We start from the raw sequence: 19,792 nt of genomic DNA on the forward strand, positions 1-19,792 counted from the left end.
GACATCTTTATGATGAAGAATCTTGCCATCCAAGAACATGGTGTGTCTTTCCCTTTGTCCAGTTCTACATTTGTACCTTTCAGTAGTGTGTTTTAGCACCTCTCATATAAATTCTGCAGATTTCTTGCTCACTTTTTTCTAAGTAGTTTGTTTTGGTTTGCTTTTTGCTATTTTAAGTATTGTCTGCTCTCCATTACTACTTCTAATGGTATATTAAATGCCTTTCATTATTAAATGAAATGTGATCTATGATACAGAGGCATGTTTCTAATATTTTCAACTCCCACTTTTGAACCCTGGATGGTAAAATGTCAGTTTTTCTGTACACATTCCTGACAGCACTTTGAACTGCTGAAGTCGGCGGAAAGACCAGCCTGGATGACAGGTTACCGAGGAGGAGAGGCTCTTGCCGTGGGTGGAGGCTGGAGGCTCTTCCCATCATCACCCTCTCACCTCCTCCTTGAACGCCCCCCAACCCCATCACGGGGCCTCCTGTGGATACAGCGTCTTTTGCCCAAGCCTCCCAACAAGCAGTATAAACACTGCCTCGCCTGTAAGACCAGCGATTGGTAAGTATTTATTCATAGTTTTCATACGGACAAACTGAAAACAGCAGAGTCGAGCAGCCTTCAGAAAGCCCTGTGGAGCCGCTGTTGACGGAACATCGCCCTGGCCTTCCCGCTGTGCCAGAGGGCAGAGGCCACCATTGGTACAGTGCTGGCTGCTTCAGGTGGGTGTCATTCAGTTTAGCTTCATCTTTGCTGAATGCAATTTCACCAAGACTGGGAGTAGTAGAACCTGTCTCATCAGGTATTACTAAATCCCTGGATCGGTGAATGGGGAACAGTTGGAAGGAAGAGAAGCAGGGGGAAGCCAAATCTCAAAAAATGGGATAAATGACAGTAAAATGTGATTTATTTGGAAGTCGTACAGGTCTTGTCAGTATAATTCAGCACAGTCTCTTAAACCTTCCTTAACAGTAGAATCATATACTTACTCCAGAACCTGATGGCTACAAGCTCAATGCAAAATGCTAATGCTGGCATTCACGCTCTGGTCCCTCACCTGTCCAGGGCTTGCTTTTACTGTATCTTCAGCTAACCTATACACTGGCCAAATGGCAGATCTTCTTTCTGGAGCATAGCTCACACCTCCCCTGCTGAGGCCCGTTTTTTCTATTTGCAAGGCAGCCTCCATCACGTCTGAAATCTTAGATCTCAAAGCCCATGAGGTCACCAGCCCACCAAGAAGGAGGAGTGACCTGACTGGCCTCCTGGATTCCTCCTCATCGGTCTCTCTCCTACCTCGTTTTAGCACCGCTGCTTGGAACTCTTCTAGTCCAGTATTAGGTAAGCCGCTTGTGAGCAGAGACCATACAGCATCTGAGTGAAGGCACGTGGGAGTCCTACTGCCATGTGTCAGCTGCGATCGCTCTGCTGCAGTCTTCATAAATCTGTAATTCTTACAATTCTAGTGAAGCCCTTTCTCCAGTCACTGCTGGGCTGACTCTATGGGGTGTGCTGGGAACACTTGCTCAAACAGTGAGAAGTCTCCTTTGCCTCTGATGAGGTGCATCATCCAAGATGTCTTCCAGGTCATTACTGGGAGTCCATGGCTGAATCACAGTGATTACTGGACACAAAGGAAGTAGTGAGCTGCAGGTATACAGCATTGCTTCAAGAAAAGAAAGGACAATGTCTATTGCAAGGACCGGGTTCCAGCCTGTTCACAATCAACCATAAAGGCATTAAGAAGTACATGGAAATACGCTTAACTGGAAAAAATACCCAAGATGGTGACTTTCAAACAGAAATCAAGGATCTTTTCACTACATACTACTTCCTGTCAGTTGGGTTAGGAAAGCCTCTTCATACAAATTGTACACAAAAACTTACTTGCTTTTACTTCGGAACAGATGGTCCACTCAGGCCCTGGTTTTCTGTGGCTTGGCCACAGCAAGAAAAAATCCAGCAAACACTGAAAGTAAGTAAAAGCTGTTACAGAACAGTCAGGTATGAGGCACTATATAAAGTGACATGTATACAACAGAACGGTACATAATGGTTAAAGAATAAAGCAGCACAAAAAAGACTACAGATTGTAATATTTATCAACAAAAGCTCTCAGGGAAAGAAAGGCTTTTTCACTTCATGATCTATGCAAAGAGCACATTTTTTAAAGAAGGAAATTACAGAACGGAAATAACTTCTAACGATGAAAGGCCTTGTACTGGCATATTTAAGCTTAATCTTTTCTGAGAGGCTCCCCTCCAATGAATATTAAGAATACAGTAAAGGAGCTCATGAATGTCCTTTATTACAACTGCATTAATAATTAGTAATACTGAGGGGGTTAAATTGGCCTTTTCAAAGCAAAGGTGGCAGATTTCTGGGGTTTTTAGGCTCTGGTGCTCAGAGGGAAGGAAGATAAAACCTACAGGTAAGATTCTCTACTATATGGTTAAATTCTGTGGAAAAAAGATGTGTAAGGGCCTGTTAGCTTTAAACTAACTTTCCTATGTTTCACATGTGCTTTTGTACATATAAATACTTTAAGCTTTCAAAATGTTTGGATTAAAGCAGTTATTTTGTAACTCTTCAGTCAGGCAGACAGTTGGTGACTAAAACAAGAAAATAAAAACAACAGTGAAGCAAAAATTAATAATTTCCAAGTGCTTTAGATACATCCACAAGCTACTTAATTAACATAGAACGACCAAACAGAAGTGCTTGTTCTCCCTCGGCATTCTGCGGTTAACAATTAAAACCCTTTTTGGTACTAGAAAACCTTCTCATTGATAGGGCTGAAAGCTGGGGTAGGGGGGAGAAAAGGAAAAGAGATGAGAAATCAACATTATTAATACTGATTCCTTTTATTCTGTGCTTTGCTTCTATACAGAAAACTTTCAAATTAATTCTTATAAATTATAGTAACTTTCTGATGAAATTAAAAACATCAGCAGGGGTCAAATTAGAATGATCCTGAGCAGCCAGCCCGACCTGGGGGCTGGCCTGCAGCCACGGGGCCGCACCTGGTGAGGAGGGAGGCCGGGCTAGGAGGGGCTGGTCTTTGATCACCTTCACTCCTTTTTCAGCTCGTGCTGTTCTCCCCACTGGGCTTGAACAGGGGAATCTGCTGGCCATCCTTGAGCTCTAAGAAGACCTCCTGAAGGTTCCACCTGAGAGAAACCAAAAGTATAGTCTCTAATCAACGAAACACTGAGGCAAAAGACAGACATGGTTTAAAAGGAAAAAAGCAGTTGTTAGGAATGTCTTAAGTTTTTTAAACACTGTTTTATGTTAGCAGTATGTTAACGTTTTAACCTTCTGTTCCAGGCTCACGTTATTTAACCAGCATCACCATGAAGGCAAGTTTTAACAATGAATGGCTGGCATCAGGGAAGAGAAGGAGCAGCTCGCTCCTCCCCGTTTCCTAATCACCCCCCACCGCCCCGACCTTTAGCTCCTGGCTGGAAGCCGGCCAGCTCCTCCACTAATCCCAGGCTCAGGGGGCAGTGAGTCCAGGGGAGCCAGGCAGGGGCTGCCTGCTCCCTTTGTCCTTGAGAATTAAAACACATCCTGGCTAAACAGCAAAAATCTCTGAGAGAGGCTTCCCGTGGGGGAAGCGAGTGAGTGTAGCTACTGGCAACCAGACAAGAAAAGCCAATTAATGGGGTAGAGAGCTTATTTAAAGAATGTGACGAATAATTCTGGAACAGGAACCCATGCCTTTATTCATTTGTAATGACGGAGGCAGCCGTGTTGGAAGCTGTGACAAAGCATCAAGTTATGGCAGACCTAGACCACTACAACGGTAAAGTTCTTCAAATTCAGTAGCGTGCACTGGATAAAATGTCTGGACTGAGCTTAAGGGCCCAAGTAGTGGCATGCTGTCCAAGCTGTGAAACTTCTCAAGCGTTGAGAAACTAATCCTTACTGCCACAATCATATAATCATGTAACTAAATTGAAAATGGAAATCGTTTCCATCAGAAGGTTCCTGCCACTGGATTCCCACCCACTTTCCCATCATACCTCGTAAAGGGGGCATCTCTGGACGAGCTGACATAGAGATAGCCCTCTGACTTGGGTCCAGAGACAGGAATCTTCAACTGGGGGTATAAAATGAGAGAGGTAAGTGTATATAGTGCTGTCCTCTCAAGAGAGAACCTATGAAATCCAGTGATCATCCACAGAACCTGGTTGTTTGTGAACTTGAGCCTAGCTGAAGAATTCACCTTATTTTCCATCTGGCTCCCTTCAAATGCCCTGCCCCTCTTTGGATGGCCTGGTGAGGTCAGTGGCAGTGCTTCTATCTGGCAAGGAGACCTTATGTGCCAAACTCAATGCTCTGAGTACTTGCAATGATTATTTTAAAATCCACAGTTAAAAAAGAACTACCAAGATATGCAACGACATGGATGAAGGTCAGAAACATGTAGAGTGAAAGAGCCTTACCCAAGAGTATATAATGCATGATTCCATGTCTCAGACCAAACTAGGTTGGGAAAAAAATGTCAGAAAGTGCCTCTGCTGGAGCTGTGGGGATGTGAGAGGACCTACTGGGAAGAGCATGAGGCAGCTCTCAGGTGAGGGAACAGTCTACACATAGGTAGGGGCTTGAGTTGCACAGGTGGATGCATTTGTTAAAATTCATCAGGACAGTTAGATGTGCACCTTTCACAGAATGTAAATTTTACCTCAAAAATATATATTAAGCTCTAGTTAATGATATATATGGCTTATGTATTTAAAGGTGAAGTGTATGGATATTTGAAAATAATAAGATAGGTTCAAGAACAAATAAGGTAGAGCTAGACAAACAGGTATGGGATAAAGCACACTGGGCAAAATATTAGTTACAGAATCCAGGTAGCAGATATATGGGTTCCACAGCATAAATTCTTTGATATTTTCTGTATGTTTGAAACTTTCATAATAGGAAAAAAAAAAAACCCAAAAAACAAAAAAAAAGTCCACTGTTTAATAAAAGGGGGAACTAGTTCTAGCAAATTGGTCCATACTCTGACCTGGACCATAAAGCAGTTCTAAGAGGAGAGCTGATAGCAATACACACCCTCCTCAAGAAATAAAAATCTCTAATAATCTAACCTACCATCTAAAGGAGTCAAAGTCAGCAGAAGAAAGGGAATAATAAAGATCAGAGAGAAAATAAATAGATCAAAAAAACAACAGAAAAGATCAGTATAACCAAGAGCTGGTTTTTTGAAAAGATAAACAAAATCAACAAACCTCTAGCCAGGCTCACCAAGAAATAGAGAGGACCCAGATAAAATAAGAAATGAAAGAGGAGGAATAACAACAGTTATCACAGAGATACAGAATCATAAGAGAATACTATGAAGTTATATGCCAACAAATTGGACAACACAGAAGAAATGGACGAGTTTCTACTGCCTGCCAAGACTGAATCAAGAAGAAACAGATAATTGAACAGACTGATCACTGCAAGTGAAACAATCTGTAATTTAAAAATCCCCTGCAAACAAAGTCCAGGACCAGACGGCTTCACTGGGGAATTCTACCAAACATACAAAGTGGGCTTCCCTGGTGGCGCAGTGGTTGAGAGTCTGCCTGCCAATGCAGGGGACACGGGTTCGTGCCCCAGTCCGGGATGATCCCACATGCCGCGGAGCAGCTGGGCCCATGAGCCATGGCCGCTGAGCCTGCATGTTCGGAGCCTGTGCTCTGCAACGGGAGAGGCCACAACAGTGAGAGGCCCGCATACTGCAAAACAAAAACAAAACAAAAAAAAAAACAAAGACAAACCAAACATACAAAGTATTCTAAAAAAAACTGAAGAGGCGGAAACACCTCCAAATTCATTCTATGAGGTCACCAGCACCCAAAACCAAATCAAGACACTACCAAAAAAAGATAATTACAAGCGAATATCTCTGAATATAGATGCAAAAAAACTCAACAAAATATTAGCAAACCAAATCCAATGATACATAAGAAGGATCATACACCATGATCAAGTTGGATTCATTCCAGGGTCACAAGGATGGCTGAACATATACAAATCAATCAAATGTGATACACCACATTAACAAAAACCACATGATCACCACAACAGATGCAGAAAAAGCAGTTGATAAAAATTCAACAACCATTCATGATAAAACCTTTCACCCAAGTAGGTATAGAGGGAACACATCTCAACATAATAAAGACCACTTAGGCCAAACCCACAGCCAACATAATACTCAGCAGTAAAAAGCTGAAAGCCTTCCTGCTAAATTCAGGAACAAGACAAGGCTGCTCACTCTCACTACTTCTATTCAACATAGTATACTGGAAGTCTTTGCCACAGCAATCAGACACACACACAAAGTATATAAATTGGAAGGAAAGGTAAAACTGTCACTATTTGCAGATGACCTGATACTCTATATAGAGAACCCTAAAACCACCACACAAAAACTATTAGAAGTAATAAATGAATTCAGCAAGGTAGCAGGATACAAGGTTAATTTGTAGACATCTGTTGCATTTCTTTACACTAATAATGAAATATCAGAAAGAGAAAGTAGAACAGTCCCATTTAAAATCGCTTCAAAAAACATAAAATACTCTAGGAATAAGCTTAACCAAGGGGGTGAAACACCTATATGCTGACAACTATAAAACACTGATTAAAGGAAACTGAAGAGGATTCAAAGAAATGGAAAAATATCCCACACTCTTGGATTGGAAAAATAGTTAAAATGACCATACTACCAAAAGCAATCTATAGATTTCGTGCAATCCCTATCAAATTACCCATGACATTTTTCACAAAACTAGAATAATCCTAAAATTTATATGGAACCACAAAAGACCCAGAATTGCCAAAGCAACCCTGAGAAAAATGAACAAAGCTGGAGGTATAACACTTCCAGACTTCAGACTATGCTACAAAGCCTCAAAGCACCTCGGTATTGGCACCAAAAGAAAAAGATAAATCAATGGAACAGAATAGAGAGCCCAGAAATAAACTCACACACCTATGGTCAATTAATCTACAACAAAGGAGGCAGGAATATACTACAGAGAAAAAACAGTCTCTTCAACAAGTGGCGCTGGGAAAGCTGGACAGCTACATGTAAATAAATGATATTAGAATATTCCCTCACACTATATACAAAAATAAAATCAAAATGATTTAAAGACCTAAATATAAGACATGATACCATAAATTACCTAGAAGAGAACACAGGCAAAACATTCTTTGACATAAATTGTAGCAATATTTTCTTAGATCAGTCTCCCAAGGCAAAAGAAATAAAAGCAAAGATAAACAAATGGGACCTAATCAAACTTAAAAGCCTGTACACAGCAAAGGAAACCATCAACAAAACAAAAGGATAACCTACGGAATGGGAGAAAATATTTGCAAACGATGCAACCGACGAGGGGTTAATACCCAAAATATACAAACAGCTCATACAACTCAATAGCAAAAAAACGAACAACCCAATCAAAAAATGGGCAGAAGACCTAAATAGACATTTATCCAAAGAAGACCTACAGATGGCCAACAAGCATATGAAAAGATGCTCAATATTGCTAATTATTAGAGAAATACAAATCAAAACCACAATGAGGTATCACACCAGTCAGAATGCTATCATCAAAAAATCTACAAATAATAAATGCTAGAAAGAGTATGGAGAAAAACAAACCCTCCTACACTGTTGGTGGGAATGTAAATTGGTGCAGCCACTATGGAGAACAGTGTGGAGGTTCCTTAAAAAACTAAAAATAGAGCTACCATATGATCCAGCAATACCACTCCTGGGTATATTTATGGAAAAAACAAAAACTGTAATTCAAACAGATACATGCACCCCAATGTTCATAGCAGCACTATTTATAATAGCCAAGACATGGAAACAACCCAAGGGCCCATCAGCAGACAACTGGCTTAAGAAGATGTGGTATGTATACAAACATACACACACACACACACAAAATGGACTATTACTCAGCTATGAAAAAGAATGAAATATTTCCATTTGCAGCAACATGGATGGACCTAGAGAATATTATGCTTAGTGAAATAAGTCATACAGAGAAAGACAAACACTATATGATATCACTTATATGTGGAATCTAAAAAAATAATAAAAATGCATTTATTTACTCACAGACATAGAAAACAAATTTATGGTTACCAAAGGGGAAGGGGTAAATTAGGAGTATGGGATTAACAGATACATACTACTATATATAAAATAGATAAGCAACAAGGATTTACTGTATAGCACAAGGAACTATATTCAATATCTTGTAATAACCTATAATGTAATATAATCTGCAAGAACAAACAACTGAATCACTATACTTCAATTAACTTTTTAAAATAAATCATCAATTATCCTTATCAGAATACTTGAGCACGAATTGCTTTTGTAGTTAGGGGGAAAATATCTCTAATAAAACTATTTCCATTAAAAATAAAAATTAAAAAAACAAACTAGGTCAGATCAGCTCACTCTTGTCCTCCAAATATTTCAGGGCTTCTGCTTGTCACAATTAAGTGCACACACCTCACAAGATGATGTCACAGCCCTCTGGTTGCCTCAGCCCATTCTCCCTGCCCGCACCCTCCCTGGGCAGCTGCACCTCCGCCGAGGACACACTGGCAGGGAGCACAGTGATGTGCCTTCGTGTACAAGCTGCTCAGCATGGCCTTCCCTGTCATCACAACAACCTCCCTGGCCACTAACCTCTCCCTCCTAGGCCTCTACTAAGGCATCTGCTTCACCCTGTCTTATGGTGGAATTTTAAACTATAAACTCCCTGAAAGCCTCTGCATCTCTGTATTCCCCACACAACTGAGAATCATTCCTCCAACTCAAAACATACTAAACAGAAGAAAAAAACACTTCTTATATTCAGTTGAGTTTTATCAGTTGAGCTATAAAAGAAGAAAAGATACAGCTGAAAAAATGGACTGGCATTCCATGGAAGCAATGTAAATAAGCTTTAAAACTAGAGTTTAGGTGTATTTCAAGTTCAAAGCTGAAATACTGGCAAACCACCACTGATCATTTCTCTACAACCTCCCTTTCAAGACGGCGACCTGAGCACAAACAGGGCTTTCCGTGCCACATCAATTCCCCAGAAAGGAAAAAAACTATATGAAAATAAATTAATCCATAATGCTTTTTTAAACGGTGCTAGGTACCACCTAGCGGCAGTTGTACGTAGTGGGTTTTCCCATCCCACATCTTTCTCCAGCTTCCTCCAAGACTCCTTCCGGAGGACAGCAGCCCCTCCTCAGCTCAGTAGGCACCCAGCCTGCAGTTCACAGGGGGAGCATGTTACCTTTGCATAGGCAATGTCCACGAAGTTGTACTTGTCGGTGAGTCGGAGATAGTGAACGTTGAGAGGAGTGCCCAGAGCTTCCAGTGCCTCAGGGTGGCTGTGCAGATGCTCCAACGCCAGCTGGTAATAGGAAGCCCTGGAAAAAGTTTCTAAGGGGGAAAGAAAATGGTTACTTTTTTTTTTTTTAATTGAACTTGGTCAGGTATGCTCTCTCTAGAAAGTGAGATGATGTAATTCACGTACAACATGGCAACAGAAACGAAATTTACGGGTGGAATGATCATTAGGGACCATCTGCTCTGAACTGTCCATTTTAGAGACTCCAAAACCAAAACATAGGAAGTCAGCATCTGGAGGGATGTGGCAGATGACCTTGAGCAAGGTACTGCACCTTTCTGTGCCTCAATTCCTTCATCTCTTATTTCCTCACCTCATTCATTGCCTCTCTTCTTCGTCTGATCAGATCTTCTCTAACTTTTCTTTCAGCTCTAAGTCCTCTGGTTCCATGACTTGCTCCAAGTGACACAGCTAATCCGAGGCAGAGCTGGGGCCAGAATCTACGCCTTGACTTCTGAACATTGCTCCTTCCACTAAGAGGAAGGTCCCGATACACCAGCATAAAATAGACCACAACAACAACAAAACCCTCAGGCCACGCAACAGGACATGAAAACGCTAACCTGTCAAGTTTATAGATGGATGCCAACATTTCATGTAGATAAAGCTTACCAACTGCTCTCAGCCTCAGGTATCCTTGGCCCAAAGGCTACTAGAACTCCAGGAAGCACCTCCCTGAAAGTGTAAGGTGGGACAAGCTGCCCCAAGGAGAGGGCAAAGGACGGTGAGCTTCCCAAGTAAGGTTTTGTGTTCGGCAACAAGACAGGCTTCCCTCTGTAGGCCCAACCACAGTAATGGACTGGGAAGGCGGCTTGAGCCTGCAGAGGCCAAGGAGAATGCCCCTCCAGCGCTGCTTCCCAGGAGAGGGGATGCTGCAGGCATGAACGAGGTGCCAGCCCTGAGGAGAAGCAGAGGCTGGCTCCAGACAGGTCACCTTCACTGAGCGATTTCTCAGTATCCCGCAAGTTGTGAGATTAATGTTTACAACATCCTCGCACACAAGCACTAATATTACCCCTCATCACATCGATAACTGAGGCCCAGGAAGAAGCCAGAGCCCCCCATAAGGCCACACAGCTAGTCTAGAGCCGGAGTTGGCTGCAGAGCCCACTGGACTATCGCTGTCAGCCAACCCCGGCCTCCTACAGGGGAAAGGCTGCCAGGCCCCTGACCCCAAAGTGTACTCATTCCTGTCAGGTCCTGCCTCCGTCCCTTTGGCAGAGGGGAGGGGCTGCTGGGTTGTTCCGGTCTGAATTATCCCTGGGAATGCTCATCTCCGGCCGCCTCCAGACTCGGAGACCTCTGGGCCCGCCCTGAAGGAAGGTGGGGAAGAACGGGGGGAGGGGCCGTGGCCGCTGGCCTGGCTGCGGGTGATCCTCACATCCTGGCAGGAAGTAACAGCGCTGCGGAGTCAGGGTGAGAAGCCAAGCTGGGCGGGCATAAAAGATCCTCAAAGAAAGTCAGTCTAGAGAAAACTACTGCTGCCGCTTCGCAACCAGGAGCCTGGAAATGCCCTTAAATGTCTCGGCTGCTCACAATAATCGCCGCCTGCCTTTACAAATTCAAATTTGGGTGCAGAGCGCTGGAAGCTGCATCTGCCAGGATTTCGCCGGCCTGGACACTGCTTTTATTTTCTGCTCTTGCCAGAGTCCGCTGCGCAAGGTCCCGTCCTCCACTAAATCAACAGCGGAGAATGGCAAGGCAAACAGGCCGAGGACACTTGACAAAGAGCCAGTTTTCCACACCTGTGAACCATCTGGTGTTCCCCCTTCCTCTGTTCTTTCTCTAATCTCAGAAATCTTGATGGATCTACTGCATGTGCACTGGAGTGGAAGCCCATCTTGCTTTTTTGAGGCTCCTTATGCAAACGGGTCCTATTCCTTTGATTTGTTCTTGTGGCTCCTGGGAAAACTGGGATTACAGGATAAGAAGGAAGCTATAGCCAATGGAACGGCGTACTGGCTTCTAAAAATAGTCCTTTCCTTCTTTCTCTAACCTGCTGAAAGCATCTGAAGTATTTCCTTTGATGGAGGAACGGGGGCAAGAGAACTAGGAGGCGGCCCTGCCTCGGGCGCTTCATCCGATACTTACTCTGTATCAGGTAGTACAAGAGGGCGTAGCCCCCGCTAGCCGCCACGCTGGTAAGAAAGATCTGTTTCCCCAGAGGCATTGACATCCTGCTTCCTAGAGACTGAAAAACAAAAGATGTGAATTTATGGTTAGATCCAGGTTCATGCCAAGGGCCGCTGCCTGGATTGGACCCCACAGGGAAAGGAAAGCTGAGGAGGAAGCCAGCAAGGGGGCGAGGCCGCTTTCCCTTTCAGAACGCCAGGGCCGGTTCTGGAGCCCAAGCCGAAGTGCCCTCCCAAGGGTGGCCCGCATCCAGGACCCAGGCCATGGGGGCGAGGGCTGAGCACAGAGCCGGCATTCAGCCCTGCTGTCCTGAGGGACAGAACGCAGCCTGTGTGCCAAGTCCCGCACGGCCAGGAAGCACAACCACTTTGTCTCACGCCGGCTGGTAAACAGGAAGCTTATCCTTTTGTTGCAATAGCTGGGCTTGTAAGCCTCCGAATGGGCCGGAGCGGTCACTGGCCGCTTTCTTTCATATTTTGAAAAACGTCCCACCCCCTGGATGAGGACACTGTGGTCCTGACTTTCAGGCTTAATGAAGAGATGGAGAGGAAGGAGACAGCTCAGCAAATTCAGGGCACCCAACCCAGCCGGCCTAAACTCCCATCCCCTGAAAGCCAAGTGGGACTAGAAGCAGCACGTGGGTCTTGATGGCACCAACTATTCTCCTTCCTGGTGGCCTTTTAACCACCGCTCACACCTAGGCCTTTCTGGAAAGTGTTTGATACCTGGCCATAAAGCAGAGGAGGACACTGGCTTAGATGAGTCACAGTTCACATGCACGCACAGCCAGACAAATCACATACATGAGCAGACCCTGAGAAGCGAGGAACACACGGCTCGGCCGACAGGCAGCCTCAACCCGGCTCCAGCTAACCTCACCATGTGAGCCAAGCCTGGATGGATCTTCCGATCTCTCAAGAGGTCTTTTATGTAAAATTGCCTGAATTCTAAATGTTGACAGCCAATTAAAAAAAAAAAAGACCGAACAGAATACGCTTGTGAGTCAGGTTCTCTGTGGGCTTCCAGTTGGCTCTGACCACCCAGGCTGCATCAGGGCATCCTCACCCTAGGTAAGGTAATTCCTCTGCCCTCTTTGCTGACATTTCTCAAAAAAAATAAAAAATAAAAAAAAGATGTGGGCAGAGATGGAAATTCCAGGTTTATATAAAGGAAAAGATAACCGTAAGTATGTATGTCCCCGTTTGCATATTTAACCTTAGATTGTATGTGCTTCTTTAGAAAACAAAGCCTCTGATGTGACCTACAGGGGTGGGCAGTGCAGAGCTAGGGATAACGCTAGTGCCTCCACTGGCTGATTCGAGTCAAGGTAAACACATTCTCACTATCTGCTTCTCCACTTTCTAGAATAGGAGAGTAAGAACAACTGCCTACCTATCATTTCTGAAACCTGAAGGGAAGTGAGTCCTGAAGGGAAGAAGGCCTGCTGGAGAAAGTTCCTCGTGGATACTCCTTCTGGGAACTGATCATTAAACACCCCCTCTGACAGGGCTAAAGTCGACCAGTTCTACACAGAAATATCATCAAATCCAGGGTTGAGATAAATCGAATTAAAGAGGGTGAAGTTTCAGATCATTCCTGTATTATTTACTTATATACCGTTTTGTTCAACTAAGAAAAAGGTGCCGAACCCCCAAATCAATGTTCTCCAGCTGCTGTGGGAGTTTCGGCTGTGCTGCAGAGTAGGTAAGAGTATTTCTCAAAGTTGAGGGTCAAGTCAATTGCAGTGATGTGATCTAGGAAAAGTCATTTAGTCTCATAAGGAAAACAAGCAGAGCATCTCCAAAGAATGCATTAGTCAGACCTTGCTTAACCTGAAGGAGAGCTCAACAGGGTGGGGCAGCGAGCAGGAGTTACGCACGGCTGCCCGCATGGCTGCAGCTGCTAAAGCGAGCATGAGAGACGAGGGAAAAGTCGTCCTACACAATTCAGCGACAAGCCACCCCATCCCCTCACGTGGCCTTGCAGCCACAAGTGAGCACTGAAGACCAGGTGAACCCACAACCGGGGAGCGACGTTCATCTACTGTCTAACTTGAGCACACCCCGGAGGCTTCTGATGCGGAACTTGGCCCCAGAACAGCCATTACCTTTTGCCACTTCGTAGCCCAGCTTCCTTGAAAATCATCAAAGGAAAGTTGCCCTGCAATCAGACAAAAACTTTATATTAAAATCACTTTTTCAGGGACTTACCTGGTAGCCCAGTGGTTAGGACTCCACGCTCTCACTGCAGAGGGGCCTGGGTTCAATCCCTGGTCTAAGATCCCACAAGCCGCACGGTGCAGCCAAAAAATAAATAAATAAAATCACTTTTTCAAACCCAATTCTTTCTGGTTTCTAGTTTTACACAGCCAAGATTTCTTACCAGTCTAAGCTTTGGAGCATGAAGGAAGTTAGGTTTAAGTTCTGAAAGGAGCCTTATCTATATAGGGCCCTGGTGGTTCCCTCTTACTCTTCTGCCATAGTAGGAAGAAAAAACAAAGCCTGCTGGTTTCCTGTCTGTGTACCGTGCATGTTTTGCTGCAGCAACCAGAAAACTGGTGTGGGCGGGAGATGGTGTGGGACCGCAGCACATATAATGGGACCAGTCCACAGACACCGACACAAGATGCTATCCATGTAAGCTGTACTCCAGTGGACTAAAACAGCATTTCAGGGTTAAAAAGAAACAACAGTATATTAAGTGGATATGTAGCCTTTTATGATACTGATAATAGCTAACACTCATATCTCTTGCTATTACATGCGTGGTGATATTCTAAGCACTGCGCATATAAGAGTTCACTGAATTCTCACAACAACCCCATGAAGTAGGAACTATTGTTATCATCCCCATTTTACAGACCAGTAAACTGAGACACAGAAAGGTTAAGTAACACGCCCAGAGTCACACAAGTAACTGTGTAAGTGGCAGACCTGGGATTCAGACCCAGGCAGTCCAGCTCCAGGGCTATGCCCTCACCCACCATTACACACTGACTAAGATATCTGTGATTTCAGAGACACTGAGATGTGAAGAAAAAAAAAAAAAATGTCTTGGCATTACAATATATTCATAACGTTCAGTGCAGAAGGCCTTGTCAGGTATGCCTTCCCTGCTATTTTTCCAGACAAAAGCGTGGCAGGTATTTCACACCTTTGCTCTTCCTTTAGCTTATTAGCAAATGGTTGTTGAGGACCTGCCCTGGGTCAGACAGATGGTGCTGGGGATACAGACAATTCACACAAATTCCAACACCGACGAGGCCACGGAGCACAACCGCACAGTCAGACACACACACACACACACACACACACACACGCGGCACCACTCAGGGTAAACGGCCTAGACTCATTAAGATGGGTTTCCAGCAGTTGGAAGTTGTATAAAGTGCCTTGTTCTAATTTGCACAAAGGCGCCCACGGGCGAGCAGCCCGGTTAGTGTGCCCCCATGTGTGCACCAAGAGAGGAAGCAGCACCCAGGAAGTGGTCGGCCCTGCCTGGAGGGGATCAGCAAAGGTTTCACAGGGGAAACCGACTCAGCAGAAGGAGGTGCAGGGGTAGGAAGAGGGCTTCAGATTTGCAGAACTGACGAGCAGAGGGAGATCAGAGGGGCAGAAACGAGAGCTGCAGGAGAACAGGGAGCAGAAGGGGAGCCACAGGAAACCACAGGGTCTAGAAACAGAGGCGGTTCCTGCTCAGAAAGGCCCTCTACCGTGCACTGCTGGGTCCGCTCTGCAGTGAGCAGCTGCAAGGGGGAGATGGGGGGGGGGGGCGGCGCGAGCAGCCAGGCGACTTCTGCGACAACTCAGACCAGCGCAGTAAGACTGGATCAAGAGGGCGGTTTCTTAAAATATTTAAGATCGTTCTTATGTATGTGCTAATTTGTACACCAACTTCTTCCAAAAAGGATGATGGGGCTGACAAGGACATGCGTGTCAGAAGAGATGTAAATAAATGGATGAGGAAATGAAGACAAATGGAAAATAATTTTAAGAAGAGAAACACAGCTGGGGTAAAGTTAGTGTCCCAAATTACACACTGTCACCCACTAGACATTTCCTCAAGGTGGCCACGGATTTGACACTGAGCTTCCTATCTGCTCAGCAGAAAAGGCAGCCTCAGCATCTACAAGGTCTAGAGCATCCATGGAGGAGTACCACACCTGCTAATAACACACCAAGCCTGAGAAAGATCTCTCCCACACATGTTCAGAACGGGAATCTCTCAAGTGGCTGGTGTTACAAACAGCATCCCCAGATTTTTTTTCTTTAAGTTCATAACTTTCAAATGACTATTTTTTTATAACATTTCAGAATGAAAACCACAATCACAGTCCACGAAAAAAACATAAACAGAATTTTACAAGTGTCCCAAGCAGTGAGGACTCAGTAGGAAGCCCTGCTGGGCTACCTTGACTCCGTGGAGAGGTAAGGCAGTCGTGATCCACCTGCTCTCCATTTGCCAAAGCGGGGTGAAGGGACTGGGGTGGGAGGCGAGAAAGGCGCTCAGTCTCTACTCCTGTTTAACCAGCTTCAGTTTACCTGCTCGTCAGCTAGCTTTTGAATAGAGTGTTCAGCAGGCCCTCATCTCACAGAAAAAATTCAAAAAGGTGCTGTAAAACTAGAGATAGACTTTAGGCTATCTCTAAGAATGTGACATTTTAAAACTAAGCTTTTGATAAGAATTGGAAATATTTAAACTTGATGTGAAAATGTGCTAGAAACTTGAATTCAATTAGTCTACTACACAGCCAATTAAGAAAAGATTTTTTTTTGCTTTACCGTTAACCAAGAGGAAAGGGTCGCGACCCATTTTGAAAATTACGGGACTGGTTAGCCACAGGAAGATGGAACAAAGTACAGGCAAGGTCTCTCCAGAAAGCAGTCCTAAGTAGCTCTGCTCTGATGTACGAAGGGTGACTTCAGCCTCCAAAGGCCAACGGTCTACAAACTTTTTTCACAGTACTGAATCCCTTTCTAGAGCCAAAGGACAATCTGTTAGACAGCTGCGGGAGCTGGCACAGGGCTGGAGGGCCCTCCTGGCTGCCTCCCCTCGAGTCCCCGACCAGATGAAGGAGGTCTACCGTATATCACTAGGGCGATGAACAGAAGCACCCCTGAGGGTTCCAGTCACAGGCAGGATCTGACCTGGGAAGAGCAGAAGCAGTACCGTGGTGCAGTCTCAACCTCTGTGCACAGCAGAATCACCTGAGGAGCAGCCCCGGGTCACGAAGCTATTCCACACCAGAGCTATGACATGCATCTGTCTGACACCGGAGGCCCTGGTCTTTCCACTGAGTGACGAAACACACATTACAGACCACAGATTTCAGAACAATCAGCTTCTCATACACGTGATACGTGCTGTCCAAAAGCCACTCCAAAAGTTCACAGGTGCCACTGTATCCCCAAGTCATAATTTCAGGGGTCAAGACAGAACAAAGAGACATAAAATCCACTCAGGAGGAGAAGGAGACAGGTCTTCCCTATGTGTTGAACGACACTGCCCACAGCTACTGCCACTCCGAAGGACTGCACATCCTTCCAGCCTTTATGAAATGAAACCGTGACGGGGAGGGAGGGTGGAGGAGGGGAAGGAATCAGGCTTCAGGAAACAGACATGCAAACATTAAGGCAGTTAGAATTAAAATTAGAGTGAAAGAATAAGGAAGGAATAAAGCCAAAAAGACTGAGAGGCAAAAACAGAATTTAAGAAGTAGGAATAGCAAAAAAGAAATAAAACAGGGCTAAACTTTAAAAGAATGAAATGTATTATATTTGAGATAAGGGAGACAAAAAAGGCTAATAACAAAACCCAAAAGTATAACAGCATGCAAGTAAATGTGATAAAAGATTTTTTTAAAAAAACTAAAAGAACGTAAATATTCTCACCAAAAATAAATAAATAAATAAATAAATAAATGTTAAGGGATGGATTTGTTAACTAACTCGTTAGAGGGAAACCTTTCACAGTGTTTACGTTATGTGTATCAAATCACCACAGTTGTATACTTTAAATATCTTACAATTTGGGCTTTCCTGGTGGCGCAGTGGTTGAGAGTCCGCCTGCCGATGCAGGGGACACGGGTCCGTGCCCCGGTCCGGGAAGATCCCACATGCCGCGGAGCAGCTAGGCCCGTGAGCCATGACCGCTGAGCCTGCATGTCCGGAGCCTGTGCTCCACAACGGGAGAGGCCACAGCAGTGAGAGGCCCGCGTAACGAAAAAAAAAAAAATCTTACAATTTTATTTGTCAATTATATCTCAGTAAAAATGAAAAAAAAAAAAGGTGATTATGTTAAAATGAGGCCAGTAGGGTAGAGCTCTAATCCATTATGACTGGTGTCCTCATATGAAGAGGAAGAGACGCCAGGGATGCAGGTGCACAGAGAAAACCATGGGAAGAAGGAGACCACCTGCAAGCCAAGGAGAGACGCCTCAGAAGAAACCAACCTGCCAACACCCTGGTCTCCAACTCCCAGTCTCCAGAACTGTGAGAAAATAAATTTCTGTTGTTGAAGCCCCTTCCCCCAAATTAAAAGACTAAGAAGGTAAGCATTTAAAAAATTAAGCATAGAAACATCAGTGCCAGCTTACCAGTTTTGGCTCTGGAGTCTTAGAATAACCGAAGGCTTCTAGTCTTAGAATAACCGAAGGCTTCTGAATAAGCTCTATTCAGAATTCAGGATAATCACAGGCAAGCACCCTGGCACGAGTCAACTTACCCCCTTGGTTAAGCTGAGTTAAGAACGTTGAGGGCAGGTGGTGGTGGTGGGATGAACTGGGAGATTGGGATTGACATGTATACACTAATATGTATAAAACACATAACTAATAAGAACCTGCTGTATAAAAAATAAATAAAATAAAATTTAAAAAATATAGTTTAAAATAAAGGCAGTTAATTGTAAACAAACAAACAAACAAAAACACCTACAAAGACACACACAAGAGGAGACAGAAAGTAGAGCCTACTTTGAACAATAACAATTTACTCAAATCTGGGAGAAATTTCCACTAATTACAGTGTGAATGAAGACAGAGACACACTCCAGTGGCCAACTGCAGCCCCGCCTCTGAAGGGTAAGAGCACAGCTGCCAGGAAGTGCATGGGAAGAGGGTGCAGCGGCCCTTCGCCTCTCTCCACCCCTAGCCCAAAGTTCCTGGGTTTGTAGCAATCAGGAAACAGGCAGCCAGCCCCAGAGTGGGTGAGTCCTCACAGCCACTCTCCCTACCCCATCCGGAAGTTCTTTTTCTATATCCATTCCGAGATTACAATCCTAATCAGTACAACCCCACAGTAAGTAGACACAGGACTGGCAGTGGCAACAATTCACTCCAAGAAATAAAATAATATGGAAAAGAGCATTGATCTAGACACATAATTAGTTACTGAAAGACACTGCCTGTACGAACCAAGTACAACAGGAATAAAGAGACATCATGCTAAGAAGGAAATGGGAAAAACTCAGGTAAGGAGATTTCAAGGAAACTTGAAAATGCAACAGCAGACCTGACATTAGCATTGGAGAAAAACAGCAGAATTAACATGGCAGAAAAGCTGAATTCATAATGAGGAAGTTACATTCAAGACGTTTTCCCATAATGTGGAATGAAAGAGCAAAAATAGAGAAAATGACAAATGTGAATTTTATAGAATTAAGATCTACCAAACCTGATCATTGTAATTGCTGTTAAATGGAAGAAGACACAAAACAAAATTATACTAGAAGAAAACTTGACAGAGTTGAAAAAAGACAAAACTGCAGACACACAGTGTTCCAGATCCATTTGCCATCCCTCACTGGCAAAAACTTTACATCACATGAAAAAAAAAAAAAAAAAGAAGAAGAATCCAGTGCCCTAAAAAGGTATACCCATAAAGGACAATGAATTCCCAAAGACAATGGAATAATAACAATAAAGTCCTGAGAAGCACAGAATGTGATCCAAAAACACCGTAACCGGGAATTCCCTGGCGGTCCAGTGGTTAGGAGTTGGTGCTTCCACTGCCGGGGACAGGGGTTCGATCCCTGGTTGGGGAACTGAGATCCCTCAAGCCCCCTCCCCACCCCCCCAAAAAAACCAAAACAACTCTATAACCAATCAAACTGTGCAAAGACAGAGGAAGGCATTATAAATTTGGAAAGAACTCAGGTATTATATAATCTACATAGCCTTCCTGAAACATTAGTTAAGATATACTACAT

The 19,792-nt window shown here is 44.1% G+C and overlaps 1 protein-coding gene across 5 annotated transcripts in view; it reads right to left on the minus strand.

Annotated features, from left to right (window-relative positions):
• Positions 1-897: 897 nt before the first annotated feature.
• LOC132496092 (cytochrome c oxidase assembly factor 1 homolog) overlaps positions 898-19,792 on the minus strand; it is a 94,490-nt gene continuing 75,595 nt past the window's right edge. For 3 of the 5 annotated variants that reach the window (XM_060108278.1, XM_060108277.1, XM_060108279.1), the window contains 5 exons: positions 13,692-13,744; positions 11,543-11,642; positions 9,335-9,483; positions 4,034-4,110; positions 898-3,178 (listed from right to left, as the gene is read on the minus strand). In XM_060108278.1, coding sequence (XP_059964261.1) covers positions 3,091-3,178; positions 4,034-4,110; positions 9,335-9,483; positions 11,543-11,627 — 399 coding nt within the window. In that variant the 5' untranslated portion in view covers positions 11,628-11,642; positions 13,692-13,744 and the 3' untranslated portion in view covers positions 898-3,090. The remainder of the gene's footprint in view (positions 3,179-4,033; positions 4,111-9,334; positions 9,484-11,542; positions 11,643-13,691; positions 13,745-19,792) is intronic. The other 2 variants (XR_009533373.1, XR_009533372.1) reach the window with 2 other exon arrangements.

Source organism: Mesoplodon densirostris, chromosome 9 (assembly GCF_025265405.1).
Source record: "Mesoplodon densirostris isolate mMesDen1 chromosome 9, mMesDen1 primary haplotype, whole genome shotgun sequence".
Classification (NCBI taxonomy): domain Eukaryota; kingdom Metazoa; phylum Chordata; class Mammalia; order Artiodactyla; family Ziphiidae; genus Mesoplodon; species Mesoplodon densirostris.